Source organism: Microcaecilia unicolor, chromosome 5, assembly GCF_901765095.1.
Source record: "Microcaecilia unicolor chromosome 5, aMicUni1.1, whole genome shotgun sequence".
NCBI classification, from domain to species: domain Eukaryota; kingdom Metazoa; phylum Chordata; class Amphibia; order Gymnophiona; family Siphonopidae; genus Microcaecilia; species Microcaecilia unicolor.
In genome coordinates this window covers 287362819-287377103 of record NC_044035.1, presented here as the reverse complement: position 1 = coordinate 287377103, position 14285 = coordinate 287362819, and the positions used below count along the sequence as shown (strand labels likewise).

Here is a 14285-nt window from a genome sequence, read left to right as displayed (position 1 = left end):
TTGAAGATGAGTGAAATAAATAATTTATGTAAGTATAGTATTTTTTTAAACTGATTAATACAGCTGGATAATAGTGGAATTGCAGATGGTGTTTTTTTTTTTTTTTTTTTTTTTTTTACTGCTGCTTCCATCTTACAGGAACACAGGTGCCAGCCCTGTGGGTGCAGTGGGCACTGAGTAACCTCAATATTGAGGGATAATTTCTGTGGAGTTTAGCACCCACAATTGTTGTTAAAAGTTGATTACTACATACAGGAAGGTGAGTCTACTATCTTGAAGCATCAGCCTATGGAACAACATTCTCTGGAAGCATAATCCCTGTTCTTCAAACCATTGAAGAGTACCTGAAGGAAGAAGGGGCATCTCATATTTAGGTCCAACAACACCACCTTTGATCCTTGGAGAAAGTGGGTAAGGGGGTGGGGGAGTGCAGTTTTTATTCTCAACTTTTGAAGCAAAGGGTCGTTCATTTTTCATCGATATGGTGCTTTATCCTGTGGGCTTCTCATATCTTTATTGCTTGAATCTGGTCTGGTGGCAGCATGGAAATACATTAGGAAACAAATTATTCTGATCATCCTAGTACAATAGTTAATCACTAACTTTTGCAAAACACATAATTGTTTTCCATTTTCCCCCTCCTTCTTCTTTGCGTGTATGTTCATGCATGTGTTCTTTGTTTAATACCAGTATGGCAAGTAAAATGCACACTATTTTGCTCTAATGTAGTAGACTCAGCTTTTTTCTGAGTATAACCCAGGTCTCACTGACCAGATCAGTTCTCCAACTGACCTGGGTCACTGCAAAAATAAATACTCCATCGATATATTTTCCCGTCTTCCACACACACACTCCTCTTACTCAGTTCAATTTCTTTCCTCATTCGCGCTTGGGCGCAGGCCGGGGCTGGATAAAAATCCGGAAGTGCTATAGGATATTACACTGGGCTTTATTTTGAGTATCCATTAACAGTCTGGGAATAAGTACTTCACTCTCTCTCACTCTCTCTCTCTCTCTCTCTCTCTGAAGGAATACCAAGGAATTAACTTTTATTCACAACTTTGTTGAAATCTGCAACAGGCAGTTAATTCACCTTCTTATGTACAGTCAGCATTTGGTTAAGAGGTTCTCTAAATCCAAGACTATTTGGTACAGACTTATCCACTAAATTAAATGATTTCTTGTAGCAATCTCATAAAATGTACATATATGCAATTCCTCCAGTTCATTACCCTTTGGGCTGTATAATCCAAGGTTGTGCTGGTAGAGTTGGTTGTCACCAGCAAACTCTTCCAGGATCAGACCTCCCTGTTTGTCCTCTCCTCCAGAATTGCACTTCATTGAGCTGCACCCTATGGCCTTGAACAGGCTCTTTCCTGAGTGTTCCTGCTCTTCAGCTGGACTCCCCTTGCCCACCCACAACACTCCACTCGAACAGTTACTGCCTTTGGCTCAGGGCTGCTGAGAGACTGGGCTGGGCCCAGGGCAAGGCTGGCCCCAGGGCCCCAGCCCCACCGCTCCCCCTCCACCCGCCCCCTCCGTCTGCCACCGAGCCGGGCCCCCTGCATTGAAATCACAGCGCCTCTCATCTCCATTTGAAAGCGCTGCAGGCAGCAGCAGATCGCCTCCATTTGGGCTTCCTTTCCTCCCTGTGTCCCGCCCTCGCCTGATGTAACTTCCGCGAGGGCGGGACAAGAGGGAGGGAAGGAGGCCTGAAGGGAGGCGATCTGCTGCTGCTTGCAGCGCTTTCACACGGAGATGAGAGGCGCTGTGATTTCAATGCAGGGGGCCCGGCCCGGTGGCAGACAGTCGACGAGGGAGGGCAGGTGGGACTGCAGCGCCGAGCCCCCCCTTGGAGGCTTGGGCCCGGGGAGTTTTGTCCCCCCTGCCCCCCCTCTCGGCAGCCCTGCTTTGGCAGACAATAACTCCCCCTTAACCCAGCCTTACGTTATCTGGTATTTTCAAGATACCCCCTCTCCTTCAAGGATCCTGGCGGGGGTGAAAGCAACCAAAGATCTCGTGCACTCCCCATCCATAACATTTATTAACTCTAACTCCTCCCATACTGTCATTCCTCCCACACTGTCATTCAGTTCCATGAAACATTTGTTCTGCAACTTATTCCAGGAACTCATCCCCCTGGCCTGGATCCTTTACCACCCACAACTCAGATGACTTCCTACAACTCCAGATCCCTCCCCTCAGAGACTCTGGCGCATTCTCTCAGATGACTCTAGTAATCCCTATTATAATGGGGGATTACATGATCATACACTGTTCTGAGAGCTAAACTAAAAGGTTGCTACCACCTAGTGGCACTTTGAAAGCACTGCATCTATGACAGGAATTTAAGGAACAGACTTTTATTATTTATTTATTAGGATTTATTTATCACCTTTTTGAAGGAATTCACTCAAGGCGGTGTAATTTCAATACCCGTTCATGGCTACAATATTATTATGCCCTTAAAATCTGGAATTTAATTTCTTCAGGTTTCATCAAAGTCAGAGAGGTGTGGTAGCCGTGTTAGTCCACTCTTAAGGTTATCAATAGAAATCAAACAAAATAAAACATGGAAAAGAAAATAAGATGATACCTTTTTTATTGGACATAACTTACATTTCTTGATTAGCTTTCGAAGGTTTCCCTTCTTCGTCAGATCGGAAATAAGCAAATGTGGTAACAGATAGTATATATAAGTGAAACATCCAAGCATTACTTTGACAGTCTGACAGGGTGGGAGGGTGGGGGTGGGTAGGAGGTATGCATGGGGACATCAAAGCATTTCATTGATATTCTAACAGGATGGGTGTGGATGGGTGAGAGGAGGGTGATAAACAGAGAAATACAATTTTATGGTTTATAATGGGCTAGAAAACCCAGATCCTTGTTAAGTCCTGTCTGTTGGGTGTCAAATTATTCAATCATTCTGACTTCAAAGGCCTTACGTTCCTGTATTGTTTTAAAGTTACCTTTCAGGATCCTTACTATGAAATCACTGGTGCAGTGTCCTGGTCTTGTAAAATGTTGGCCCACCGGGGTGGGAACCTGACTGGCACCGGCTATCTTCATGTGATGTCTGTGCAGATTAATCTTGTCTTAAGCATCTGGCCTGTTTCTCCAATATAGCATCCTTCATTACATTTTTTACACTGAATGATATATACCACATTGGAAGATGAGCATGTCAGAAAATGTCTTTATTTTGCAATGTGTCTTCTATTCAGAGGGTTAGTAACAGCTATACATCACATTGGGTGAATTTCTTCAACCATCCATCTCTCCCTTTCTCTCATCCACCCAGCTCTCCCTGTCTCTCACCTAACCCACCCCACCCTCTTCCTGTGAGACTGTCATTGGAATGCTTTTGTGGTTCACTTATATATTCTGATATTTGTCAATCTTTGTTGATTTCTGATCTGAAGAAGAAGGGTTACCTTTGAAAGCTATTAGTCCAATAAAAAAGGTAGCACCTAATTTTCTTTTCTATGTTTTGTTTTATTTCTATTTATTACCCTTAAAAGTGGACTAACATGGCTATCACATCACTTTACTTCAAAAAGGTGGTAAATAAATCCTAATAAATAAATTAGAACAACAACAACAAAACAAACAAACAGCATGGTTCTCAATTGTCTAATGAAAGATGCCACTCCCTATATAGCCCTCTGCTGCTATTGTGTTCCCACCTTACTCTACATCCCAACTCACAGCAGTGGGGTAGCCACGGGTGGGCCCAGACCGACTCAACAGTGGTATATCTGTGATGTGGCTAGTTCAAGACCCACAAGCTGAAGACTCCTGGCATCCTTCCCTCCCCTTCCCTACAGGTGATCTGACATCTTTGAAACCCCTCCTGCACTTCAGTTCTTCGCCAGCAGCGAGAAGTGACTCATACATGCTGCTACGCTGGTCCAGAGCCTTCCCTCTGATGTGGTCTCACTTGTGTTGAAACATAAAGTTGCATCAGAGGGAAGTATCTGGGGCCGATGCTGATGCATGTATGAATCACTGTTTGCTGCTGGCAAAGGGAGATGGGGGTGGTTGAGAGACACTGGATAGCCTGGGGGGGGGGGGGGGGGGTTGGTTGGTGGAAAAGATGCTGGGCGGGGGTTGAGGTTCTCATGCCACCCACTTTGAGCTTTGGTCTACTCAATATTGGGTGTCAGGCTATGCCCTTGACTCACAGCAAATGCAGTAACTGGCAGCTAATCTCCATGCTGTGTCCTGTCTGGAAAGATATTTGCAATACAGTCTCAATAGCAGATGAGAACCTGATGAAAGAAATCCAAAATCCTATGCAAACCCCTTATTTAGGCTTGTATTGTTTGTGTATACTCAGAAAATACAACAATATTAGTTCTTCCAATAATGATGTGGTAAAATTCAGATTTGGAGATATCCCTTACTGTGTGATTTGAATGTGTGGTGTCCAATTATACATTTTTACAGGACTGTTTCCAATGAGGTGAAACTGAGTTGATCATGATTATTGAGTTTATCAAAATCCTCAGTGGGGTGCCTAAGGGCTTTGAAATTTATTGAAGTTGATTCACCTAGGGGATCTTGTACCCTTGCACTGGCCCTGGTTCTAGGCTCACTGCAAGAACCAGGGCTAGTGCAAGAACGTAGAAATAAGAATATGTAAAAGGAAAAATATATATATAAAACATGCTTGTACAATGAAAGCCAAGCAGGGAAGCTGTGGGTTCCAGACCTACCTTGGAGCCAGTCTACACCTTCCTGCAGACCTTCTCCTTTAAGACCGTCACTGGCACTGAAACACAGAAACAAAACAGGACATAGACATGTAAAGAAAGATATGAAATAGAAAGCTGCTAGTATGTGGCTTTATGGGATCAGGTCAACTATATAAAGTGGTGAAGGGTCATGTATTTGATAGATCACTTTTCTGTGGTACAACCAAAGTGATTCACATTTATTATATGCAGAGATTTTCTCTGTCCCTAGTGGACTCACAATATAAGTTTTTGTACCTGATTGGGTATAAGCCTAGAGAGGTGCTATATCTGGGGTAAACAGTGGTATATATTTTCTCTGCCCCTTTTGCACCTGGCAGTGAACAAAAGCAGATCAGACTCAGAAAACCTTTTATTCTGGAATAAAAACCAAACAAGCTCAACACTGGCCATGTTTCACCCACTCAAGGGCTGCGTCAAGAGCTAGAAGATACCAAATGGTTTTCAGAAGGCACCTCACCACCTTGATAAAACAGCATAGTCCAAAAGATGGCAGCCTTTCAATGCTTTTCTAGAAAATGGCACCATAATAACTATGCAGGTGCAGTTGCAAAGGGCAAGAGCAAGGGGGCTTCGCTCCTGCCCCCAATGATCCCACTAGGACTACCAGGGAGACAGGTAGGGCCAGGAGGCTTACCTAGACCTTGGGGAGGGGTGAGGGGTTCGTTTGGGGGAGGGGCGAGGTATTGATGCTCACAGGCTGGTGGGGGAGGGGGTAGAAGGGAGGGAGGGATTTTTTTTTTTTTTGGGGGGGGGGGATCTTGTCGGATACTTGAGACCTGGAATGGCCACTGCTGGAAACAGGATGCTGGGCTTGATGGACCTTTGGTCTGTCCCAGTAGGACAACATTTATGTTCTTATGTTTTTAGTATTCAATAATGGAATCTTGGTGCCAAGGACCGTTATAGACTTGGGGTTAAAGGCACAGCATTGGGATGTTTAGACTGCAGCACCAAAATTAAAGATCTTTACCAAATATGCCAGGGCTTATCTTTAATGGTTTCTAAAAGCATCAGTTGGGAGACTTTCACAGCTGAGAGTGCGTCCCGGACATCCATCTTGTTAGCAAAGAATAAAATGGGCATTCGTCTGTGTTTAATATCTAGGGGGGGAAAAGAAGACAAATACTGTCAGTGGCAGTTTGCATTGTTTTTTGTTCCTTGTACAAAGTAAGAAGCAGGAAAAGTGAGAGGCATGTACTGTAAAAACCCCAAATTCACTCTTTGCAGAGAAGCTGCCAGTCCCAAGAAATCACAATAGAAGGTACGTATATACACAGGCAAGAAACATTTTTATTTTCCCATCAATTTTTTTCCATCTTTGGGAGTTTTGGTAGTTTCACACATTTATTTAATGGAGAAGTCTTACTGCATGCTAAATTGATTTAGGACTAGATTCTATATACAATGCCTAAAAAATTGGTGCCGAAATAAAATATGCCTATGCATAAGAATATGCTGAACACCTGTCTGCGTGACTATATTTAGTCAAGGGCAATTATGCCAAGTAAAACATGGTGTAAATGCCAAATCCTAAATTACATGTAGACCGAGTGCATTCTATAACCACACACATAGATTTTACAAACACCCATAACCCGCCCATTCCACACCTGTGGCCACGCCCTCTATTCAACTATCAGCCTTATTTTCGAAAGTGATGGGTGCCCAGATTTCGACCCAAATCAGGAGATACGCGTCCATCTCGCAAAGGCGCCCAAATCGGTATAATCGAAAGCCGATTTTAGGCGCCTGCAACTGCACTCCATCGCGGGAACGAACAAAGTTGACAGGGGCATGTCGGAGGCGTGGTGAAGTTGGGACTGGGGCGTGTTTATCGGCCGAGCAGAGATGGGCGCCTTCAGCTGATATTCGAAAAAAATGGCCGTATTTAGCGTGAATTTAGGTCACTTTTTTGGACCCTTTTTTCACAAACAAGTCCCAAAAAAGTGCCCTAAATGACCAGATGACCACCTGAGGGAATTGGGGATGACCACCCCTGACTCCCCCAGTGGTCACTAACCCCCTCCCACCAAAACAAAAACAACGTTAACAACTTTTTTTTCCAGCCTGTATGCCAGCCTCAAATGCCATATCCAGCTCCATCACAGCAGTATGCAGGTCCCTGGAGCAGTTGTTAGTGGGTGCAGTGGACTTCAGGCAGGTGGACCCAGGCCCATCCCCCTCTACCTGTTACACTTGTGGTGGTTAATGTTGCGCCCTCCAAAACCCCGCAAAACCCACTGTACCCACATCTAGGTGCCCCCCTTCAGCCATAAGTGCTATGATAATGGTGTAGAGTTGTGGGCAGTGGGTTTTGGGGGGGATTTGAGGGGCTCAGCACCCAAGGGAAGGGAGCTATGGACTTGGGAGCTATTTAACTTTTTTTTTTTTTTTTTTTACTTTTTTTTACTTTTTGCAAATGTGTTCTAGATTCATTCAAATTTAATATATATGCACCTTCCGTGCATATCTTGTACAAAAACAATTGCCTTAGGAAGTTCTGAATGTTATCACTTAGCCCAGTACAAATGACATAGTAACATAGTAACATAGTGGTCCATCCAGTCTGCCCAAGAAATGTGCCACTTTTTTGTGCATACCTTACCTTGATTTGTACCTGTCTTTCTCAGGGCACAGACCGTACAAGTCTGCCCAGCACTATCCCTGCCTCCCAACCACCAGCCCCGCCTCCCACTGTGCCACTTTTTTGTGTATACCTTACCTTGATTTGTACCTTTGTTTTCATTAATATGTAGATGTATAAAAAATCTTGTATAAAATAAATTATCTATAAACAAAGGCCTAAGATGACAAAAAGTAACTGTATATTATGACAAAATTCAAATTTTAAATTGAACAAGTTCTAAATAAAATATGCTATTAGAATACATTCAGTGAAGTTTTACAAAATAGTACAACTTCAACAATATTTCACCTTAAACCAAGTTCTAAGACAACATATTCCTGTAAATAGAAACTATAAAACTTCAAATCAGCAATGCTGTAGTGCAAACATCAGGTAAGTATTTTTCTAGTCTCTCCAATAATGTGACATTTTTCATACAAATCTTCTTCTATCATGGATCTAGATCATGTGTCTTTCAAAAGGCACCCTTTTTATGGATGTCTTCAGCTTGTTCTCTCCCCTTACTTTGGGAACTTACTAGCCTAACTTGAAAAAAAAACCCCAATAAAGACCACTTTGTGTGTATAAGTCTTTCCTACGTGTTCCTCAGAATCTGCTTTTCTAGTACAGTGGGAAACCTAACCCTAGAAATAAAAAGTAAAATTGAAAGTCTCTAGATAAACCCCTTCAAGCAGAGTTTGCTCATTCACTCCTGTCCACAATGCACAAAGCATAGCACCACTTCAGTTCTACTGCATCACACTTCAGGTTAAATGGTACAGGAACTTCTGTGACTTAATTCAAAATTTCCCTCTTCAGTCCAATTCTCCTGTACACAGCCTTTAATGTCTGCTAGGCTATCCCTTTGCAGGACTACTCAGTCTACCAATACTGCCAGGTTTAATTAAATTTAATTCAAGGACCTTTGTAACAGAAGGAGGAATATGGGGGTATCTCATATTTTGTGTCTACGGAAGAACCCATCAATAAGGCTTAGAGCAAAAAAAAAAGTCTCTCTACTGGACAAAATATTCATCTTTAACATATAAAACACCATAAAAATTATAAAGTTAAGCAAAAATGTTTACAAATATAAAAGTAGATGTTCTTATTCCAGTTTTTGACTCCTGGAACTGCTTGATGGCAAATTAAGACCTTTCTTTACTAACCCTTGGTAATACAAAATGTTTGTGCACTGTTTTACTGCAGAAAAATGTATTGTGGAATTCACTAAACTTATTCTCTTTTGGATTCCTTTATTTGGAAGCCTGACCCTTAACAGTAATATGGTGAGACTCTCGCTAGAACAGGGGTGGGCAACCATGATCCTCGAGGGCCATAACCAGTTGGGTTTTCAAGATTTCTACAATAAATATGCATGAGATCTATTTGCATACAATGGAAGTAGTACATGTAAATCAATTCATGCATATTCTTTGTGGAAATCTTAAAAACCCGACTGAGTTGTGACCCTCGAGGACCGTGGTTGCCCACCCCTGCACCAGAGGCTAATGTTGTGCCATTTTGGAAGAGAGAGTTGCAGGATCTGGAGGGATTGGGGATCACTTCTGCCCAACGGTAGACCCCAGGGATAATTGGCAAATAATGATAGAGTTCCGGAGGAGGAAAGGACCAGATACCTCCACCATTTTTTCAAAAGTGGAGGATACATGGGTGCCGTAGGGGGGCTGGATTAATGACAAATGTTGAAAAAGGGATCAAAATGGGGGCTGGGGCCAGCAAAAATCTTTTAAATGTGATCAGAAAGTAGGGCATTGCTATTGTTTCAAAATGGATCAAGGAAAGGGGACTATTTTTATTTCACAATGTCCCCAGGAGCATCAGCTTGGACTTTAGCAGGCCAAAGCTGTTGGGGACAGTTAACAATTCACTGTTGTTTCCCTGAATTTTAAGTTCTCACAGTGTTAGTGGACTGGCAGTTCAGTTTTGAGAGTGAGGGGCCAATGCAGTAAACTATCAGGCTTATTTTCGAAAGAGAAGGGCACCCATCTTTCGACACAAATCGGGCGTCCTTCTCCCAGGGTCGCCCAAATCGGCATAATTGAAAGCCGATTTTGGGCGTCCCCAACTGCTTTCCGTTGAGAGGATGACTGAAGTTCCCGGTGGCGTGTTGGAAGCATAGCGAAGGCGGGACTGGGGCGTGCTTAACACATGGGCGTCCTCGGCCAATAATGGAAAAAAGAAGGGCTTCCCGGATGAGCATTTGGCTGACTTTACTTGGTCCATTTTTTCTTGCAACCAAGCCTCAAAAAGGTGCCCGAACTGACCAGATGACCACCGGAGGGAATTGGGGATGACCTCCCCTTACTTCCCCAGTGGTCACTAACCCCCTCCCACCCTAAAAAAAACATTAAAAATATTTTTTGCCAGCCTCAAATGTCACACCCAGCTCCCTGACAGCAGTATGCAGGTCCCTGGAGCAGTTTTAGTGGGTGCAGTGCACTTCAGGCAGGCGGACCCAGGCCCACCCCACCCCACCTGTTACACTTGTGGTGGTAAATGTGAGCCCTTCAAAACCCACCAGAAACCCACTGTACCCACATGTAGGTGCCCCCCTTCACCTGTAAGGGCTATGTTAGTGTTGTACAGTTGTGGGGCATGGGTTTTGGGGCGGGGGGGGGGGCTCAGCACACAAGGTAAGGGAGCTATGAACCTGGGAGCAATTTGTAAAGTCCACTGCAGTGCCCCGTAGGGTGCCCAGTTGGTGTCCTGGCATGTCAGGGGGACCAGTGTACTTCAAATGCTGGCTCCTCCCATGACCAAATGGCTTGGATTTGGTCGTTTCTGAGAGGGCGTCCTCGGTTTCCATTATCGCCGAAAACTGGGGACGACCACCTCTAAGGATGACCATCTCTAAGGTCGACCTAAATGTTGAGATTTGGGCGTCCACAACCATATTATCGAAATGAAAGATGGCCGCCCATCTTGTCTCAATAATACTGGTTTCTCCACCCCTTCGCTGGGACATCCTGCGAGGACGTCCTCAGGAAAACTTGGGCACCCCATTCGATTACTCGTGTGCCCCATGCTAGACTACTCCTGATGCAGACACAAAAATATCAAGTAAACCCACTAAAAGATAACATAGTGGGTATGCAAATTGCATATAAAGGACTGAATAGAAAATAGTTCCCATTGGAAAAAAACTGCCCTGAAACTTTTCTTTAACGCTGAAACTTTATGCTAGTTCAAGGTTGGTGTAAAAATGTAATCAGCAGCAAAAGGGTTATCTGAAAAGAAATGTGACATTTCACCTCTGATGACCCAAGTGGGCCTTCTCTGGCAATCACCCTATTTCTCTCTCATTTCATCACCCTAAGTTCCTGATCTTCCATGACATACCCAAATACCACCCTTTACTCTCAAGACCCCCACTCAACACTACAAATGCCACTAGTAGCCTCCATCACAAAAAATACCCTGGGGGCCCAAATAGACCCTGATACCCCCCCCCCCCCCAAAGTCTCTCCAACCCCCTAATAATCCCCATACACCTCCAATGCTAGAAGGCAGGAGCAATGCCTACTTGCTTCTGCTTGTATGGCAGCACCTGACTCCAGTGGTATATTGGGATGTACTGTGTGTGTGTGTCGGGGGGGGGGGGGGGGTCGGTCTGCCAAGTAAGTATGCAAAACTATTGTCGGTATCCTGAAAACTTGACTGGCTGGGTGTGCCCTAAGCAATGGGTTGAGAAGCACTGGCACGGAGGCAGGAGTGAGCGGGTATTGTTCCTGCTCCCAACTTGGGGGGTTGAAGGGAATCTGGAAGTATTAGGGGAGGTCCTTAGCATATTTTTGGTGAAAAAGAGGAGAGAAGGGAGGGGGTAGAGTAGTTCAAGGAGCCATTGGCTACCAGTGATATTTTGGGGGTGGAGGGGGTTGATGCACTAGGGAGTGTTGGGGGGGGGATTAGATGAACATAGACCCTTGTATGCATGTGCCCAATGTTTTCTCCCACATTGACACACATTCTCTGTGCTCAGCCTATTTGCATCCTAGTTTGTTACTGCATTGGGGAGCAAACATTTTGCATTACCCTTGCATTAGGAAACCATGTGCTGAGGGTTACTGCACTGGCCCCTGATTAAATGGCACAGATCTTGCTGGATTGGGTTATTCTGGCATCATCATGTTGCAAGATGTAAAGACAAAGGAAGAGCGAGTTATCTAACCTGGATGATTCAGGAGAGTTTCAAGCTCTTCTTTGGCCACAACCATTCTTAACTTGTCACTGCTGTCAATGACAAAGATAATGGCTTTCCCTTCCCTGCAGCACAGAAGAAGAAAGCAGGAATCTCAGCAGGCATCTGGGAAATGGAAATATTGTTTATACCAAAAAGGAGAAAAAGTCTCCAACAGAAAAATATAGAAGTGAAAAAATAAATAGGGGAGGACCAACAAAAAGTAGAAAAAGGAATCCTTGGAGCCAAATTTAATAATAATAATAACATTAAGCTGCCAGGTCTACATAAAATAAATCCTCCAAAACAGTAGTTCAGAAGAACGAGACATGGTGCCAAACACTTAGCAGAGAATGCATTTATAGCGGTAATTTCCTTTTAAGGATTATTTAACCTCTAACAACAGACACTCCTGTTTAGAACCATTCAGATTATTATGACTCCTGATGCAGGTGGTTGTGCTGAACCATGGCACTCTGTCAAGTCCTTCTGACCTCCTACTGTTTTGGGGGGATTTGTTTTACCTAGACTGCTTATTATTATTATTATTTGTTTTTATTATAAGAAACTTTGACTCCAAAGTTTCCTCAATCTACTTTTTGTAGGTCCTCCCCTACTTCCTTTTTTTCTTTGAGATGGTTTATACATTATGGAGGCACTTTTATAAATAGGTGTGTGCAGTTAACATGTGCTTTGTGCATGTAAGGGCTGCCCTAATTGGCAGATATGCACCAAAATGCGTTATTGTATAAAGTAGCACATTAGTGCTATGGGAGTGGGTCCGGAAGGCAGTTACAAAATTGGTCAGTGGTTTCCTTCATAAAGCATATGGGGACAGAATTAAAACTCTCAATATATATACTCTGTAAGAATGGTGGGAGAGAGGGGATATGATAGAGATGACTAAATAACCTCTGTACCATTAATGTACAGGAGGTGAACCTTTTTCAAAATGAAGGAAAACTCTTGGATGAGAGGGCATAGGATGAAGTTAAGAGGTTATAGGCTCAGGAGTAATCTAAGGGAATACTTCTTCACAGAAAGGGTGGTAGATGCGTGGAATCGCCTCCTGTTGGAGGTGATGGAGACAAGGACTGTGTCTGAATTTAAGAATGAATAGGACAGGCACGTGGGATCTCTTAGGGAAAGGAGGAGATAGTGGTTGCTGTGGAAGGGCAGACTGGATGGGCCATTGACCTATAAGTGCATTCACTCTGCAGCTCCTCAGTACCTCTCCACTCTCATCTCTCCCTACATTCCTCCCCAGGAACTCCGTTCACTGGGTAAATCTCTCTTATCTGCACCTTTGTCCCCCACTGCTAACTCCAGACTCCATTCCTTTTATCTTGCTGCACCATATGCCTGGAATAGACTTCCTGAGCCGGTACATCAAGCTCCATCTCTGGCCGTCTTCAAATCTAAGCTAAAAGCCCACCTTTTTTTATGCTGCTTTTAACTCCTACCCTTAGTCACTTGTTCAGAACCCTTATTTTATCATTCTCACTTTAATATTCCCTTCTCTTATTTGTCCTGTTTGTCTGTCCTAATTAGATTGTAAACACTGTCGAGCAGGGACTGTCTCTTCATGTTCAAGTGTACAGCGCTGCATACGTCTAGTAGCACTTTAGAAATGATAAGAAGTAGTAGTAGTAGTAGTTATGTGCTGTCATGCTTCTATGTTTTCTATGTGTAACTTCAAGGGAGACATACACATGGGTGTTGTATATGGAACACTTAGGGCCACCCACTTATATAAGCCATTGACCTGGCAGGAGTGATCATGCAAAACTTAAAGTACACCAAAATGGATTTGTGGTAGTACTCTATAACATATTAGGTGAGCTAAGTACGATCACAAAATTGGAGCTCATTGCGTCTCCTTGTGGTACCTAATTCATAAGTACATAAGTAATGCCACACTGGGAAAAAACCAAGGGTCCATCGAGCCCAGCATCCTGTCCACAACAGCGGCCAATCCAGGCCAAGGGTACCTGGCAAGCGTAATACCAAATAAAACAACTTCAGCCAATATCATATGTGGATCGCGTTATTCAGTGGGTGTAGTAGAGAAAAAGCCCTCAGAAACCTCCAGTGAAATTCTGGTGGTTTAGTGCGAGGTTATGCACAATTTTGTGAAATAACTCACGCAGTGATTCTATCATAGGGCAAAAAACTCCACTCACTGACTATTGTTTAAGTCTTAGTCTGCACACAATATGAACAGTGTTTGAGCGATATGTTTAATACTCGCAGTTTAAACAGTGTTGAGGCAATATTTTTGTGCTCTAATGTGTTTTTCTACTGCACATAGAATAAAGTAGCACTAAACTAGCACTTAGCTTTGTGGTTTAAATCGGCACTCTTCTGTGACCGTTCGACGGAGGCCGCCGTTTCACCTAGAAAACTGGCTTCATCAGGAACGGAGTGCTCACAATGATTCGGGCTGGAGGCAATGATTCAAAAATGGCGATCCACATATGATATTGGCTGAAGTTGTTTTATTTGGTATTAGGTTACAATTTTCACCTCAGCCACACTGCATTTGTCTTATACAGTTCCTACCTGGCAAGCGTCCCAAACGTACAAACATTCTATACATGTTATTCCTGGAATAGTGGATTTTTCCCAAGTCCATTTAGTAGTGGCTTATGGACTTGTCCTTTAGGAAACCGTCTAACCCCTTTTTAAACTCTGT

At 43.5% G+C, this 14285-nt stretch overlaps 1 protein-coding gene across 3 annotated transcripts in view; it reads right to left on the bottom strand.

The window, feature by feature from the left end:
• Window positions 1–14285, bottom strand: part of ARL6 (ADP ribosylation factor like GTPase 6) — a 40411-nt gene continuing 26126 nt past the window's right edge. For 2 of the 3 annotated variants that reach the window (XM_030205128.1, XM_030205127.1), the window contains 4 exons: window positions 11582–11676; window positions 5734–5863; window positions 4722–4777; window positions 1–344 (listed from right to left, as the gene is read on the bottom strand). In XM_030205128.1, coding sequence (XP_030060988.1) covers window positions 232–344; window positions 4722–4777; window positions 5734–5863; window positions 11582–11676 — 394 coding nt within the window. In that variant the 3' untranslated portion in view covers window positions 1–231. Of the gene's footprint in view, window positions 532–4721; window positions 4778–5733; window positions 5864–11581; window positions 11677–14285 lie in introns of all 3 variants that reach the window. The other variant, XM_030205129.1, reaches the window with a different exon arrangement.